The sequence below is a fragment of the Dasypus novemcinctus genome, chromosome 8 (assembly GCF_030445035.2).
Source record: "Dasypus novemcinctus isolate mDasNov1 chromosome 8, mDasNov1.1.hap2, whole genome shotgun sequence".
NCBI classification, from domain to species: Eukaryota; Metazoa; Chordata; class Mammalia; order Cingulata; family Dasypodidae; genus Dasypus; species Dasypus novemcinctus.
In genome coordinates this window covers 84,402,408-84,419,201 of record NC_080680.1, presented here as the reverse complement: position 1 = coordinate 84,419,201, position 16,794 = coordinate 84,402,408, and the positions used below count along the sequence as shown (strand labels likewise).

At 42.2% G+C, this 16,794-nt stretch overlaps 1 protein-coding gene across 2 annotated transcripts in view; it reads right to left on the bottom strand.

The window, feature by feature from the left end:
• DDX31 (DEAD-box helicase 31) overlaps positions 1-16,794 on the bottom strand; it is a 79,624-nt gene that overhangs the window by 13,189 nt on the left and 49,641 nt on the right. For both annotated transcript variants that reach the window (XM_004485234.5, XM_071216874.1), the window contains exons 18-19: positions 16,158-16,269; positions 8,156-8,324 (exon numbers count right to left, since the gene is read on the bottom strand). In XM_004485234.5, coding sequence (XP_004485291.4) covers positions 8,156-8,324; positions 16,158-16,269 — 281 coding nt within the window. The remainder of the gene's footprint in view (positions 1-8,155; positions 8,325-16,157; positions 16,270-16,794) is intronic.

Genomic DNA, 16,794 nt, shown 5'->3' with positions numbered 1-16,794 from the left:
ACCAGAGCCCTGGAAAGCACGGTCCACGTTACCTGATCACGGAGAGGGTGGAAGGGAACTAAAACTGGATTTGCATTGGGTCTGCTAAGAGGGAAAGAGGCAAAGCCTCCACTGGAGCACAGGTACACATGGTGCAACCAATTTGGAATTGCATTGTGAAAACTATTTGGGCAAACTTAATAATCAACAAATGGATTCATTTGACAAAGAGTCCCTCAGTGGCTGCTATATGTCAAGTGTTCTTCACCCGGAATTTCCGATACCTTGTTTCAGCATGGACAAAAGTTTAATAATCTCCTCAGTACAAATGCCCCAAAGAGACAATTCAGCATGAACTTCAAAGTCACACATCTCATCTCCCTTGTCAGAGATGCCATTAGAATATGCTTGTGTCTACAATCTCACTCAGGTTCAACATTAAAATAGTACTAGTTAATCATAACTCATCTCCAAACCATATAGTATTTAGCTAGCACCTCACTATCCTGCTAAAGAAGGTATCTCATTGCCTGCCCTGAATACCACATTCTTTCAAGTTTCTAGGGACTACCCCTGGGTCTAGCTTTTTGAAATTTGGTAGCCAAGTTTATGATCACCTCCATATCACTCTTCATGATTTCAGATTTTAATTAAATAGCAGTCCCACTCAGACTTCTATAAGCTTCCTTATACTGGACTGGTATTTATTAAAAAATAGAGATTTCTGGATGCCACCCAAAAGCTACTGAATCAGTAGACCCCTGGGTTGGGGCCTAGGCATCTATATTTATATTTTATTATTATTTTAAAGATTTTTTATTTATCCCCCCCCCCCGTCTGCTCTTTGTGTCCACACTGCGTGTTCTTCTGTGTCTGCCTGCATTCTTGTCGGCAGCACCCAGAATCTGTGTCTCTTTGTTGCATCATCTTGCTGTGTCAGCTGTGTGTGTGTGGCGCTGCTCCTGGGCAGGCTGCGCTTTTTTGGTGTGGGGCGGCTCTCCTTGCAGGATGCACTCCTTGCATGTGGAGCTCCCCTATGCGGGGGACACCCCTGCATGGCACGATACTCCTTGTGTTCACCAGCACTGTGAGTGGGCCAGCTCACCACACGAGTCAGGAGGGGTTTAAATTCTGGACCTCCCATATGGTAGGCACACGCTCTATCAGTTGAGCCAAATCCGCTCCCCGTAGGCATCTATATTTTAATACAACTCCCCAGGAAATTCTAAGAGTGGATTCTGTTTTCCCATAGCACACACACATCTGTCCTCACAGCTACTAATGGCAGCCTAGTTCTAGATTCTGTGGCCTGATCCCCATGTCTCTCCACATGGGAAGTCAGGAAAACAGCACCAGAGGGCTGGCCATGCTGGGCAGTCAGCAGGGGGTACTGTTGTTCTTCCTGGGGACTGCTTTTATGCCAAGAGGAAGGAAATCCCAACTCCATGCTTGTTCTCTTAGGCGAGACTGTGATTTACAAATGGAACATGGGACTCTGAAGACAATTTCCTCATCAGAGAGGCAGTAGGGTTTTGCAGGGTTCACCAAACAGAGGCATTTAACTTTTTCATGTCATGTCAATTTCTTCCTTTCTTTCTTTCCCTCTTTTTGTCTCTTTCTCTTCTTTCTCTATTTATGTACTTTATCTCAGAATTTCAGAATGTTTTCTAGTTTCCATTCATTCATTCAAAAATATTTATTGAGTACCTGTCATGTGCTAGGTGCTATGACAGGTGCTGGGGAGACAAGCAAAAGCCAGACACGGGTTTTACTTACGAGCAACATTCCAGAGGAGACAGACATTAATTACGCACATAAGAAATAACACAGATCAGTGTAAAACTGCTACAAGTGTTTGAAAGAGAGGTGTGAGCAGGTCAGCCTGGTCCAGGTTAGAGAAGACTTCCCTGAGAAAGGCACAGAGCTCCAAAGGTGAAGAGGAGAGGGCGGGAGTTCCAGACCCGGGGAATACTCAGGCAAAGATCCTGAGGCAGAGAATGAGAGAAGTGGGGGTGTCAGATGAGGCTCAACAGTTGGCCAGGGCCAGTCCATGAAGGGCCTAGTAAGGAGGAGGATTTGCATTTGATGTTTTGTTGTTGTTGGTTTGTAATTAATTGAATAATGGGATGTCACTGAAAGGTTCTAAGGCAGGGTAAGATGGGATGAGGGGTGTGGAGGAGGTTCTGACTGTATCTGAAGTTCAGATGAAGTTGAAGAGCTGGGAGCTGTCACTCACAGTGCTGGGGGAAGCCAAGACTGATTCAAGGAGGTTGGGGAGGATCAATAGTGTTGAATGCCGCCGCGAGAATGAGTCAGAAGAGAACTGACTCATGTGCAATGAATTTAAAGAGAAATCCTCATGTTTCCAAGTGTGGCTTGATTGTCCAGCCTCTGATCTCATGTTTGGCCAATCTGTCTTTTTATAGAATGATAACTGGCTCAAGGAATTCAAGAATATTTTCACAGTTGGGCAAGATACCAGGTTTGCCTTCAGCTAATTAAGTGATATTAGGGAGTTTGTAAATGCCATATAAAAATTGGCAGGCAAGCTGCTCCTAATGATGAGAATATTGCTTTCAGGGAGATGCAGCTGCAGCTTCTTAATGCTAGTCTTTTGGGAACTGGTTTCAGGTTTTCAAGGTTGTTCCTGATAAGAAAAGTTCAAGGGTGCTAAAAGATTGCTACGTAACTATACTTTAAGCTGTCTTGGTTCCAAGGATACTTTTAAGTACAATGAAGGCCAAGAGAAAGAATATAATATTATCACTATTATTATCAACAAGTGCTCTCATTCATTCATGTGTCACACACTGTGTCAGTGTTATACCTGTTATCTTGTTTAATCCCCCGTAACACTATGAGGTTTGATAACCCCCACTTGTGAGGTGAGGGAATGGAGGCACATAAAGGCCAAGTCAAAGGGCCGATATGGCTCAGTGGTTGAGCGTTGGTTCACCACATACAAGGTCCTGGGTTCAATGACGGGCCCCGATACCTAAAAAAGAAAAAAAAAATTTGCTCCCTTTTGGGAAACGGACTTGGCCCAGTGGTTAGGGCATCCGTCTACCACATGGGAGGTCCGCGGTTCAAACCCTGGGCCTCCTTGACCCGTGTGGAGCTGGCACATGCGCAGTGCTGATGTGTGCAAGGAGTGCCATGCCACGCAGGGGTGTCCCCCGCATAGGGGAGACCCACGCGCAAGCAGTGCGCCCGTAAGGAGAGCTAACCAGCGTGACAGAAAGTGCAGCCTGCCCAGGAACGGCGCCACCCACAATTCCCCATGCCGCTGATGACAACAGAAGCGGACAAAGAAACAAGACGCAGCAAATAGACACAGAAAAGACAACCGGGGGAGGGAGGGGTAATTAAATAAATAAATAAATCTTAAAAAAAAATAAATAAATAAAGGCCAAGTCATTTATCAAAGGGCACACAGATTTTAAGTAGCCTGGCCAGGATTCAAACTAGACTCTAAAAGGAGGAAGCTGAGAACAGGAGAACAAAAGAAATTACTAATAATGAAGATGTTCCAGATGTTCTGAGACCCTAAGAAGAATGTCAGAAAGACAGATGGCAGAAGCCAGGGTTCTTAGCTACAAACTAAATTGTTGTTTGGGGAAAAAAGTGGTGCCTGATACATTTCATGGAGACAGGGTGGTCTGAAAATAGTAGACCTGCTCTTTAATATTATCCCAGTAACTCCAAGCTTTGAAAAAACACATTAGTTAACTATATTCTGGAACCATTTTCCACAGTGTGTCAGACAGATGAGAGAATTGTGGCCCTCAAAGGTAAGCCTGCTCACAGTTCCCAGACACGTTTCACTCATGTGTGTTACTGCCGACAGACAGCCTGGCCAACATCACCCCTGTCCCCGCACAGCAGACAGCCCTGGGTCTCTGAGTCTCCTGGGAAGGTGCAGGAGTTTGGAAGGATATGTTACCTCTGCTTCTTAGGAACTGCTGCATCTTCATAGCTTCAAAATACGAGCTGCATTTCACGGAAGAAAAATGCTGTTTTTGTGATGGATGTTGCTAAGGGGCCATTCAATATTTTACCAATATCACCAACCATCTGTGTACATGTATATGCAGGTATTTCCGGTGGGGGGTTTGACAGGTTAGTGTGTATAGGTGTCAGAAGAACTTTTGTGCCTGTGACAGTATTTCATGTGCAGAAAGAAGACATTTAGTGTTCCCTTTCAGAACTAAGGACTGACAAGGTAGACAGAGAGCTGGTTATTAAGATCTCATTTGGGGACATTATTTCCTTTTCCTGAAAAGTGGTCAAGTAAAGGAATAAAGGCATGTATGAGAGATACAATTCCCTTTAACCTAACCTACTTGATTCATATTTTTAAACCCCATTTGAATTGTACCTTTGGTGTATGGCAGGTGATTAAAGAAAACATTTTGCTTACAATCTGATGAATTTATATATATATATATATATATATATATATATATATCAGAAGTTTGCACATAATATGTAATTATTCTAGGCCATGAACAAACACCACAAAATGGAATACTGAATAGTTTAGAGAATTTTGTGCTATTATTTTATTCACCCATGTAAAACCTAAGGAACCCATTCTTTTTCTTGACAGATGGATTTCAGAGGGGACATTTCAGCTTAGAACAATAATTGTGGCCACAGCCTAACTCCCTGTACTTTGTGGAGCTTAATGGACTTTTCTTTACAGGCCTCAAAAAGAAGCAACTGGCATTTGCTTGAGCCCTGACTGAGGTGTGGAAAATCTGTCACGTTTTCTCTGCCGTTTACCCCGACCACAATTATACGGTCCATGTGCAGATTAGCTGCAAAGTCATTCTTCCTCCAGGAGTGACAAGATTTTCCCCAATAAAAAAGGTACCTACTGTATCCTTGAGTGCCGGTCTGTGTCTCAAGGCAGGAGTGGGGTGGGAGGATGTAAGGAGTGCAGAGAGAAATGCCTTCAAAAGAAGGGCATAACAACAGAAAAAGTAGCTGTAACAGAGTGGTGACATGGCAAGAACAGAGAGCAGTATTGTCACGAGCAGAGTAATCCTGTGACACACTGCTGTCACTCACCACCGGGTTCCCTGCTGCGCCAGCCAGACATCAAAGGCTGCCCCATACCATCTTACATGCTCTTTATCGGCTAATCAGCCCATTCTTCCCTAAATAAAGCCCTGTTAAATCCCCTGCTCACAGGGGCATAGTAGTCCTGGTGCCCATCTGCTAGCGAGGGTCAGCTGAAGCAGGAGGCGGTGGACTGCTCTCTCCCTGGTGGTTTCTCAAGGTAAGGACAATGCTGTCTCCAATTCCCCCTCCCAACTGCCTCCCTGCCTCTCCGCTTTGCTGTCCAGGATCTGGGTAAGAGCGAAGACGTCCCAGTCTGAAGAGCTGCTATCTAGAGTAACACTTGCTAATGAAATTTCCAGTCATAAAGGTAGATCATCTGCCAACAATAAAATATTGGAATTGCATTTATTTGAGGGGAGAGCTATACACAAAAATAGACGTGTCTCAACAATTATCACAGTAGGTCTAGTCTTACTATCACAAAGTGTCAACATTTTAGAAGTGATGAAATGAGGGCCAGGCTTCCAGATTACTTGAAGAGCACTCTCACATGCAGATTAGGAAGCTTACTGTCCTGTTATGCACTCAAAATCAAAATTAATATGTGCAGATATCAGTTACACCAAACCCCCAAACTGGAAGCTAACTCTGATGCACTGCAGCCTAAGGTTCTGGCACAGCTGTGCATTTCTGGGAGTAGATCTGAAGAGTCTTCTCTCTCTGGGAGGAGGCCCTGGCTCTGTCAGAGGGCAGCCAGAGAAATCTCTAGTCTGGCAGCCCTGCCTAGGACAAGTGGTGTGCAGCAGCAGGTGATGCTTTGCACTGCACCTCTGGACCTTAAAATTGCCTGGAAACAACAAGAGCTGTAGGCCCCTCACTTTCATTTGGGCATTGTGGCAAAGCAGCTTGTGGAGAAGTAGTTTACAGCTGTCGCACATATTTACTGGACTATTGCCCTATATGAGAGGCATTAATATAAGAAACCAACCATCTTAAAATTCCAAAATTGGAATTAGATTAGGCAAGACTTTATTATCTATTACAGAGTCTTTTAGGTTAGTCCAGTTAGATGTTTGTGAATCTTAACCTGTCTTGTTTCTAGCTCTCTGTTCAAAGGAGCTCCATTTGCATGGCCTTTATGGTCCAAAAGACATATTCCTATGCATCATCAAACTAGATCCTCAAGACAATCTTGTAAAGTATCTAAAAACATAAATTTTCTTTTTCCTTTTCTGTTGAGGAAAAAGGCTCTGAGAAGTTAAGAAAAAATATGATTCAAAGCCCATATGAAAAAGAAAAAAAAAAACAAGAAAAAAAAAAAAGGATGGATTTATGTCCCAGAACATTCAAGGATTTCAAATTGAAATTAGGGCAAGTGAAAGAAAAGCCTTTTTGCTCCTTAAACATTTATTCAATGTAACCTCCCCTCAACCAAAGGTTACATAAGATAATGGCAATCATGAAGAGGATGTGGCTCAAGCAGCTGGGCACTCACCTACCACAAGGGAGGTCCCAGGTTTGGTTCCCAGTGCCTCCTAAAGATGAGCAAGACAGCAAGCTGATGTGACAGGGCTGGCGTGGTGAGCTGACCCAACAAAATGACTTAGTGAGATGACATAATAAAGAGACACAGCAAGGAAACACGAGACACACAAATGCAGGGAGTGGAGGTGGCTCAAGTGATTGGGTGCCTCCCTCCCACAAGGGAGGTCCTAGGTTTGATTGTCAATGTCTCCTAAAAAAACGATGAACAGAGAGCAGGCAGCAAGCACAAACATCTGGGGTGGAGGGTTGGGGTGAGGGCCGGGAGGAGGGGGGCAGAAAAAGAAAAATGAATCTTTTTAAAAAAAGAGATAATGGGGAAATGAACTTGGCCCAGTGGTTAGGGCGTCCGTCTACCACACGGGAGGTCCAAAGTTCAAACCCAGGGCCTCCTTGACCCATGTGGAACTGGCCCATGCACAGTGCTGATGCGCACAAGGACTGCCCTGCTATGCAGGGGTGTCCCCTGCATAGGGGAGCCCCACGCGCAAGGAGTGCACCCCGTAAGGAGAGCCGCCCAGCGTGAAAGAAAGTGCAGCCTGCCTAGGAATGGTGCCGCCCACATGGAGAGCTGACACAACAAAAAGAAACACAGATTCCCGTGCCACTGACAACAGAAGCGGACAAAGAAAAAGACACAGCAAATAGACACAGAGAACAGACAACTGGGGTGGGGGGTGGGGGAAGGGGAGAGAAATAAATAAATAAATCTTAAAAATAAAAACAAAAAAATAAAAAAATAAAAATAAGAAAGAGATAATGGCAATCAATCCCTAAGCTCCTCTACTAGAAAACCTTGTGGTACCTATATTATTCTAGTTCCTAGTTCCTGGGATGTTCTTGGTTTCAATATGAAAAGAACACTCTCTTTGCAAAAGACCTTTGACCAAGATCATTTACCGAGGGAAATAATCTCAGAACCTCTTGAAATTGTGAAGATGGACTCAGAGCCCAGCCTTCAACCTGCAGGCCAACATTCCTTGCTCTGACTTTTCCCTCACTAGGACCTCTGGTCAGTTCTGAACACACAGTTGGGATGGAGAGTCCATTGCTCTTGTCTATCACTGGAGGCATATATTAGCAGCATGGACAGTAGTGCCCTGGCCCTGCCAAGCCCAGCACCCTGGATCCACCCTGTTGGAGATCTACTTCGCCTGCTCCAGCAGATGGCATTCCTTCCCTCCCATTTCCCTACAAGGCTAATTTCATGAAAACACCTCAGGAGTCTTGATATGAGTCTCAGATGTTTTCCAGGGTAGACTACAGCACATTTGAAGTTCTGACTGCAGCAAGCTCCCTGGTTACTCTATTGACAGACAGTAAATATGACCCAACAGGTTTGTGCTTGGTAGGAGACACCACTGATTTTCTACAAGTGCCTTAACATTTCTTCTCTTGTCCCAAGAAGGGCACATACTAGCAAAAATTTACCACAAAAACCAAAAATGGAAGAGTTTACGTTGAGCCACAGCAGTCTACTCATCTCACTGTTGTTATTCTGAATGGAGCTCTCTAAGTTCATCTGACTTTCACCCATTTGTGACAGGACAAATTCAGCTCATCTTACCTTTTCGGGTTTATTTTCCTTTTCTTTATAGCCAAGACACTAAGATTTGTGGGGGCATCTCTTAATCCAAAGCTCTTAGCCACATGCCCAAGGTGGAGGGATCGGATATGGAAGATATGCTTCAACTCCCTGGGGTAGGTTGCATAGGCTCGGATGAAGGATTGCAAAGCTGTAAGAAAAATGGGGGAGGGAGGGCTGTCAGGCTTGGGATCTCCAAGTGCAACATCTGCCTCAGCGTGAAAATTACGCTCTGCAATTTACCTTGTCAGGTGACCACAGGAGCACAACCAGACAGTTACAACATACACTAAAACCTAAATCTATTCTTTGTGTAATTCTTTAATTTCTCAAAAGAGCAAATAAGCCAAGACCATCACTTTGAAATAAATCCAATAAAATTTCAGGTTTTATTGTGTAGCTTGTAGCAATCAAAGAGGGCAGGGGCTTGGCTTTCTTCATCATAGTCTCAGGGCTTAACACAGTACCTGGCACACAGCAGGCACTTAGTAAACATTTGTTGTATAATTGAATAGGAAGAAGAATGAGTGAAAAAATTAACAAATGATCAACATAAACATGATTTTCTTATGAAAATAAGAAAATTAGACCTATATGTTAGGAAAACTTTTTTCCAAATTAAATTTTATGTTTAACATGGATGAAAGACATCACTATAAACATCACCTCCACCACAACCCCTGCCTCCAGTTTCCCTATCCAGAGGCAACCCTGGACCAGTTTTTTGTGTATTTATGTTTTTTTTTTCTAAAAGATTTATTTATTTTTAAAAATTTCTCTCCCCTTCCCTGCCCACCAGTTGTCTGCTCTCTGTGTCCATTCACTGTATATTCTTCTGTGACTGCTTCTATCCTTATCAGCGGCATCGGGAATCTGTTTTTCTTTTTGTTGCGTCTTCTTGTTGTGTCAGCTCTCCATGTGTGCAGTGCCATTCCTGGGCAGGCTGCACTTCCTTTTGCGCTGGGCAGCTCTCCTTACGGGGTGCACTCCTTGCGTGTGGGGCTCCCCTACACGGGTGACACCCCTGCGTGGCACGGCACTCCTTGTGTGCATAAGCACTGTGCATGGGCCAGCTCTGTACAGGTCAAGGAGGCCCGGGGTTTGAACCCTGGACCTCCCATGTGATAGGCAGACGCCCTATCCATTGAGCCAGGTCTGCTTCCCTGTATTCATGGGATTTTAAAACCAAATTCATACTAAAAGTATCATGGATTGACAAATACAGTGCAATATAGCAAACAGGATCGACCGATACAGATTCAAAGAATGCATAAAAAAGGAAATGAGAAAAACAACTAAGAAAAGGATAAAGAAAATTATTATATATTTAAAATAGTCCATGAAACAGAGATGTTCATCAAGCATTCTATCAGGAAAGTTGTGGTTCCATTTTAAAGATAAGAAAAGGGGGTCCTTGTTCTATATCTTCCTGATGGCCAGAGAAAAGCCAGACTGTTCCCAGGAAGGTGGAGCCTTGGCTATGCCTTAATTCTGCATTCCTATGAAAAAAGATTTTCCTATACCCAGTTCCCCTTCAAATATCTTGCAATAACAGTAAAAATTAAGTGTCTGTCCTTTCTTTACTCCAATAGGGAAGGAGGGAATTGTTCTGAAAAGCAGCTTCCCATATCCATCACTGCTCACTTTACTTCCAAGCCCTGTTCTTCCTGGCAGCCAAGCTACAGCCCACCCCTGTACCCTGATGGAAGGAGGCACTAACTACTAGTCTCCCTCACCTTTGCTTGTTGAGCCACTGGACTGGCAAGTTTGCCCATGGCTTAAATGTAATATCCCAGTAGCACCTGGAGACTAACGTTTATGAACAGTAATAAAAAGTGTCATTTTAGCAGATCAGCTCCTGAAGGATCTTGGGAATCCATCAAAGCTCTATTTACTGAGCAAAGTGAACTCCTTTTCCCAATCGATGAGAAATAATAACCAAGGCAACTCCTGTGCACCCCTCTCTTAAATCTGTGCTTACTCCCCTTTTTAATAACTGGGGACTAGCCTTCTCAAAGAAAATCTTTAACACTTCAAATGGTCTGTTCTGTTTGGAGGGTTCTGACATCAGGCTCTAAGACACTAAGCTACATATTCAGGTTCTCGAAGGTGAAAGCTGTACAACTGCAACGACCTAGGAGATTCAGGCCTCTACCCTCTACCTCTCTTTTTTTCCCAAACCCCCAACATTCACTCTGGTCTAAAAGAACCAGACTGAAGTTAAGCCAAGCCAAACCAAACCAAGGATTTGTGCTTTTAAAATTTTCATTATCCAAATCCTGGCCCAGGTCTCCTCAATTCACACCACTCTTCCACTTTGGCAGATTACCCTCTGGATGACTGCCTGGTTTTCCCCCCTTCCTCCTCACCTTCTTTATACCAATCCTAAGAGCTGAGGACTGAGAGTCTCTGTCCCGGGAGACTTAGGTGCCCAACTAGCAGCTTTACAGGGATAATGAGTTTGCCAAGAAATGGCAGGAAGTGTTTTCTCCCCAGACAACTGGTCAGGCAGCATTTCACACTGCATAATTTTACTAAACCTCCTTGTCCTCAAGGCTCCCATCTCACCGGGGAGAGCGACAGTTGGTTGTCCTCACACACTTGCATGGACTCCCATGTTTAGTTAATTTAGAGAAGCAGGAATTTCAGATGCTGCAGCAGCTGTCTGTAGGACCTTCCAAGGGGCAGAAAGTGGCTCATATTGGCAGTGTCTAGAATGTGCAGTAGGAATAGAGGCTGTGGGGCCAATGCAAGCAGAAACTAGAGGACTAATGAAAGTAGACATTTATTTGGGATGACAGATGAAGCTATAGCCAATTAGAATAAGTCCTCTGTAGTCACTGGTTCCTATTTCTAGCCAACTATTTAAGGTAAATTAGGGGAAATCTACTTAAAAATACCCAACATAGACATTTTGTCTTTTTTTCATAAAACCAAATTTATTCATCGACTTTCTGCATCAGGCATAGTGATATCTTATGGGTGATGTTTAAGATCAAAGAGGTAATAAGGAGCCAAATTCCAGACTGGAAGGTGGAGATAATATTTCTTCCTCCCAACCCTGCCCCCCAAGTGCCAAAAGAGCACACATCTGTACAGAGTAAAGGCACATGCCTTTTCCAAACTTACTCATTTGGCAAAGTATCTCTAATCACAGTGAAGGAAGAAGGGCTATTTGTCATCATTGGTATGGGTTTTCTTGGCTTGAAGCAGCACCCCCTCTAAGTCTAGGCATAAATCTTACACACATAGCCCCTGCTCTTAGATGGAGATGGAGATAATCAAACCATAGTTTAACTTGCAGATAAGGAATTCCATTTTCTGAAAATTTTGTTCAGGAGTCTGGAATTCAAACTTATGTTATCACTAGTTTTAACACTTGAATCCCTAGCTAAAAGATGCAAGAAATGAGAAGAAAAAAAGTTGGTAACTGCTTCTGGAAATGGACAACAATTAAATGCTAGTTTTAACAATGACCGGGTCAAAAAATGCAAAAGGATGGGAGAAAATATTTGGAAACTGCACATATGATAAGGGTTTAATAACAGAATATTTTAAAGAAATCCTTCAACTCAACAATAAAAAGACACACAACTCTATTAAAAGGTGGGCCAAAAAAAGAGACTTAAATTGTCTCTTCCAAGATACACAAATGGCCAAAAACCACAAGAAAAGATGCTTAACATCATTAGCCACCAGGGAAATGCAAATCAAAAAACCACAATGAAATATTATCTGACATTCACTAGAATGGCTACTTTGAGAAAAATGGAAAATGACAAGTGTTGGAGAGGATGTAGAGAAATTAGAACACTTATTCACTGTTGGTGGGAATGTAAAATGGTGCAGCCACTGTAGAAAGCAATTCAGTTCCTCAGAAAGAAAAATAAAGAATTACCATATGACCTGGCAATCCCACTACTTAGATGTAAGACATTAGGACAGGCATTTGCACTCTGATGTTCACAAAGGCATTATTCACAATTGCCAAAAGGTAGAAGCAACCCAAGTGTCCATCAACCAATGAATGGATAAACAAAATGTGGCATATATACACCATGGAGTATTATTCAGCTGTTAAAAAAGGAATGAAAGGAAGCGGACTTGGCCCAGTGGTTAGGGCGTCCGTCTACCACATGGGAGGTCTGCGGTTCAAACCCCGGGCCTCCTTGACCCACGTGGAGCTGGTCCATGCGCAGTGCTGATGCACACAAGGAGTGCCCCCCCACGCTGGGGTGTCCCCTGCGTAGGGGAGCCACATGCGCAAGGAGTGCACCCTATAAGGAGAGCCGCACAGTGCAAAAGAAAGTGCAGCCTGCCCAAGAATGGCGCCACCCACACAGAGAGCTGACACAAGATGACGCAACAAAAAGAAACACAGATTCCCGTTCTGCTGACAACAGAAGTGGACAAAGAAGACGCAGCAAACAGACACAGAGAACAGACAACCGGGGCTGGAGGGGGAGGGGTAAAGGGGAAAGAAAGAAATAAATCTTAAAAAAAAAAAAAAAGAAATGAAGTCCTGATACATGTGACAAAACGGGTAAATCTTGAAGACATCATGGTGAGTGAAATAAGTGAGACACAAAAGGACAAATAATGCATGATCTCACTGATATGAAAAAATGAGAACAAGGAAATTCATAGATTCAGAAACCAAGAAACAGGTTACCAGTGGTGCGTGTGGGGAAAGAAATGGGGATGCTTAATTGGTACAGAGTTTCTGTTAAGGGTGACAGAAAAGTTTTAGTACTGGATGGTGGTAATGGTAGCATAATATTGTGAATGTAATTAACAGCCCTGAATTACATATTTGAATGTGTGTAAGAGGGAAAATTTTAGATTATGTATGTGTTACTGGAATAAAAAATAAATCCACGGAACTGCACAACACTAACAGTGAACGCTAAGTTAGACCATGGACTACAGTTAGTAGTACAATTATAAAAATGTGCTTTCATCCATTTTAACAAATGTGCCACAATGCAAGGTATTAATAGGGTGATACATGGAAATCCCATAGTTTTTGCCCCAGTATTCTGTAAACCCACAACTTCTCCAATAAAAAAAGAAAAGAGAAAAGGAGAAAAAGAAAAGAAAACGCAAAAGGAAAACAATGCTTAGTTGGCCCAGTTTCCAACTTGTTTTCTGCCATAAAGGCAAAAGCCAGCTGCTCTGTTAATTATTCATGAGGTGAGTTCTAAAATGGCATAAAAGGGAAGGAAGTGGTGGGCAATTTGCATATGCAGATTGAAAGGTGCAAGACATTATCAACTTATGGGGTGTAGTGGCTATTCTTATGTTGTGATTTAATACTTTCAGGATGGCAAACATGTGTTTTTCCCTTGAACTTCCAGATTTAGCAATCTTAAGTAAGGAAAGAAAATATTAGTGGAGAATTTTATTCTTAAAGTGGGTTGACTGAGATCTATAGGTGGTTTAGTTACAGGCCATTATCATCAATCTGGTGTGGAAATCAAGTAGCAGATAAGAGAAATGATAAGTTTATTTTCTTCCCTGTATGTAAACATTGGGGAGCAGCCCCACCCTAACATCTTTTAAACAGAAGACAAGTAACTCTGCTTGTTTCTTGCTATTAACAAGTTCAATGGAGACAATAAGAGGAATCTCAGATCCACATTCTCTAAAGCTTACTAACTATAATTTGTACTACAATGACCTCTGAAATAGTTGTAGTTACACCAGAATACCCAAAATGCCTCTGACTGACACCAAAATCTAAGCCAAAGATTATGGTATGGGTTTAATGTATTTAATTCTTTCCACTGCATCTTTGTTCTTAATCTGAAATTCAGCAATAAAACATCTACTTATATACTGCATAGCAACTTGAATTTGCCTAATTTTCATTAAATTAACAAATCCTGTAAAGTTACATTGTGCCAAATATTCTACTTCTCTTGAGAGACATATTCAGAACCTCTCTAAAGGTAAGTTCTTAAGAAAAGCCCTTAGGTATTGCTTAATTCACTTTAGGGAAATGCTGGAACAGAATATTATTTTTTAAAAAGTCTTAAGCATACACACTAACTATATATCAGAGGTCTTTGGGGCAATTAACAGGAACTTCACCTTTAGATCTTGTGCAGTTCTCATCTGTTCAAAAGAGTTTTACGACTACAAAGATTGCTTTTATAAAGTACTAAGGTACAAAAATACTCAAAAATATTTGCTGACTAATCTGCTTAAAAAATTTTTTTAAAAATTTTTTTCACTAATCTGTTTTAATCATCTATTCCCTGGACCTAACCAGTGTTCCAGCTTTTTCTACCCTAGGCCCCCTAGTCTATTCACAAACAACAGCCAGATATCTTCTCTAATTTACGGTAGATCACGCCACATCTCTGTTCTAAGCCCTCCAATGGCTCCCATTTTACTGAGGGTAAAACCCGAAGTCCTTAGGAAGTCCTCAATCCCTACATGGTTCCCTCCTTTGACTCCTCTCCTCCTTCCTGCCACATAACCTCTCTTGAGTTTCGTTGTACAGGCTGTTTCTGCTGCCTGGAATGCCTTTTCTTCAGAGAGCTGCATGGCTCATCTATCTTTAGGCATCTGCTCAAGTACTGTCTTCACAACAGGGCTCACTCTGACCCCTACTTAAAATGCACTCTGCGGAAGCTGCAGTGGCTCAATCAATTGGGCTCCTGTCTATCATATGGGAGGCCCTGGGTTCATGTCCCAGGGGCTCCTTATGAAGGCAAGCTGGCCATGCCCATGGAGGGCCACTGGCCCATGCCCGTGGAGAGCTGGCACTACAAGATAACACAACAAAGGGAGACAAGCAGACACATAAGAACGCACAGCGAATGGACAGAGAGAAGACAGCAAGCCAGCCATGGGGGGGGAGGGGGGATTAAAAAAAAAAAGCACTCTGCCCTGCCAACACCTTGATGTCTCATACCCTGATCTATTTTTTTTCATAGCTCTTAGAACCTTTTAATTGAATATCTGATTTATGATGTTCATGAGCACTGTCTACCCACCCCAACCATAAGAATGTTAACTTTACAAGACAAGGATTTTTTTCTGCTCTGATCCCTGATGTACCCCAAGCATCTAGAGTATGCCTAAGTCAAGAAATATTTGCTTAATGATTAAAAAAAAAAGATATGGCTATTCACAAAAAGAAAAAAAGAAAGGATGCTACTGTGTTCCTATATTGGTTAAGCCAGCCTGGAATTTTTCTCAAAATAGCAGATAACTAACGAAAAGAACTGTGGATCCCCCAACATGGTCTAAGTCTTAATAGCACAGATGAGGCAGTCACTAGAAACAAAACATTTCACTATTAAAAAATACATATCAGTTATTACAACATAGCAGTTATTATAAATATAACATATCAGTTATTATAATACATATCAGTTATTATAAATTCACTGCTTAGAGTGAACTGTTAAATCCACATTTAATGCTTGGTGATCCCAGGAGCCAATTTATCCTATAGAGTTTGAATATTAAAGTCATAGCTAACTCTCTTATAAATTTCCTATGAACTGAGTTCAAGATCTATGGCCCTTCCTCACCACTGTTCTCATTTTTCTTTGTACCTTCAAATAGGCACTGCTAGTTTTAATATTTCCAGCCCTTACCTTCATCTCTAGTTTCCATCTCTACAACTATTTATACTGACATGTCATGTCTTTTCTTTCTGGTTCTCAAAGACAAGAGAAAAAAGGATCCTAAGATCCATGTTGTTGGGTCAAAACTCTAGTCCTGATATAAGCCAAGATAAAGCCTCATTTGTACAAAACATGGGGAAGGATAAAATTAACATTTAATATCATTTTAAAGCCTCTGTGCCTGCTTCCAAACCCTGCAGAATTACAGAGATTGAAAGTTTGTGCTAGTGAGCATAGATTCCTGGTTGGCCTCTCGACCCATTTGGGGGTATGTAGGTGGAGGTAGGGGACAATGCTCTGCTGGTCTATCCATTCCATAATCAGCTAAGAAATCTACTGACCTTTCTTTGCCCATGAGACCCTTCTCTCACTGGAGTGCACGTAATCTTCAAATACTGTCTGCAAGACTGTGGCTTGCTTGCGGATTTCCTGGGGGCCAACAGCACAGGATTTCTGGGAGGGTGACAGAAGGATTAAAGGAGAGACAGAGTCAGAGGGAAGAATAATGAAGCAGTTTATAATAGATTTAATAACAGTAAAATCACAAAATCACACAGTAACCACCTAGGGGCCAACAAGTGTAATCCTTTCAATATTACTAGGGGAAAAAAAAGGGAGCTATAAAGATGTTAAAGTCAAGCCAAGAGGAGGATGGTTTCATGAGGGAGCAGATAGGTTCTTTATTTATTTATTTACTTACTAACTTTTCTTCTTGCCCTCTTATTCCTTATGTTCAAAATGAGACCACTGAAGACACCCTGGAATCTTCCAAGTCCACTCAGGCATTTATTTATTTAAAATGTGTTCTTTTTTTTTTTAAAGATTAAAAAAAAATTTTATTTCTCTCCTCTTCCCCCCCACCCCAGTTGTCTGTTCTCTGTGTCTATTTGCTGTGTCTTTTTCTTTGTCCGCTTCTGTTGTTGTCAGCGGCAGGGGAATCTGTGTTTCTTTTTTTTTTGCGTCATCTTGCTGCGTCAG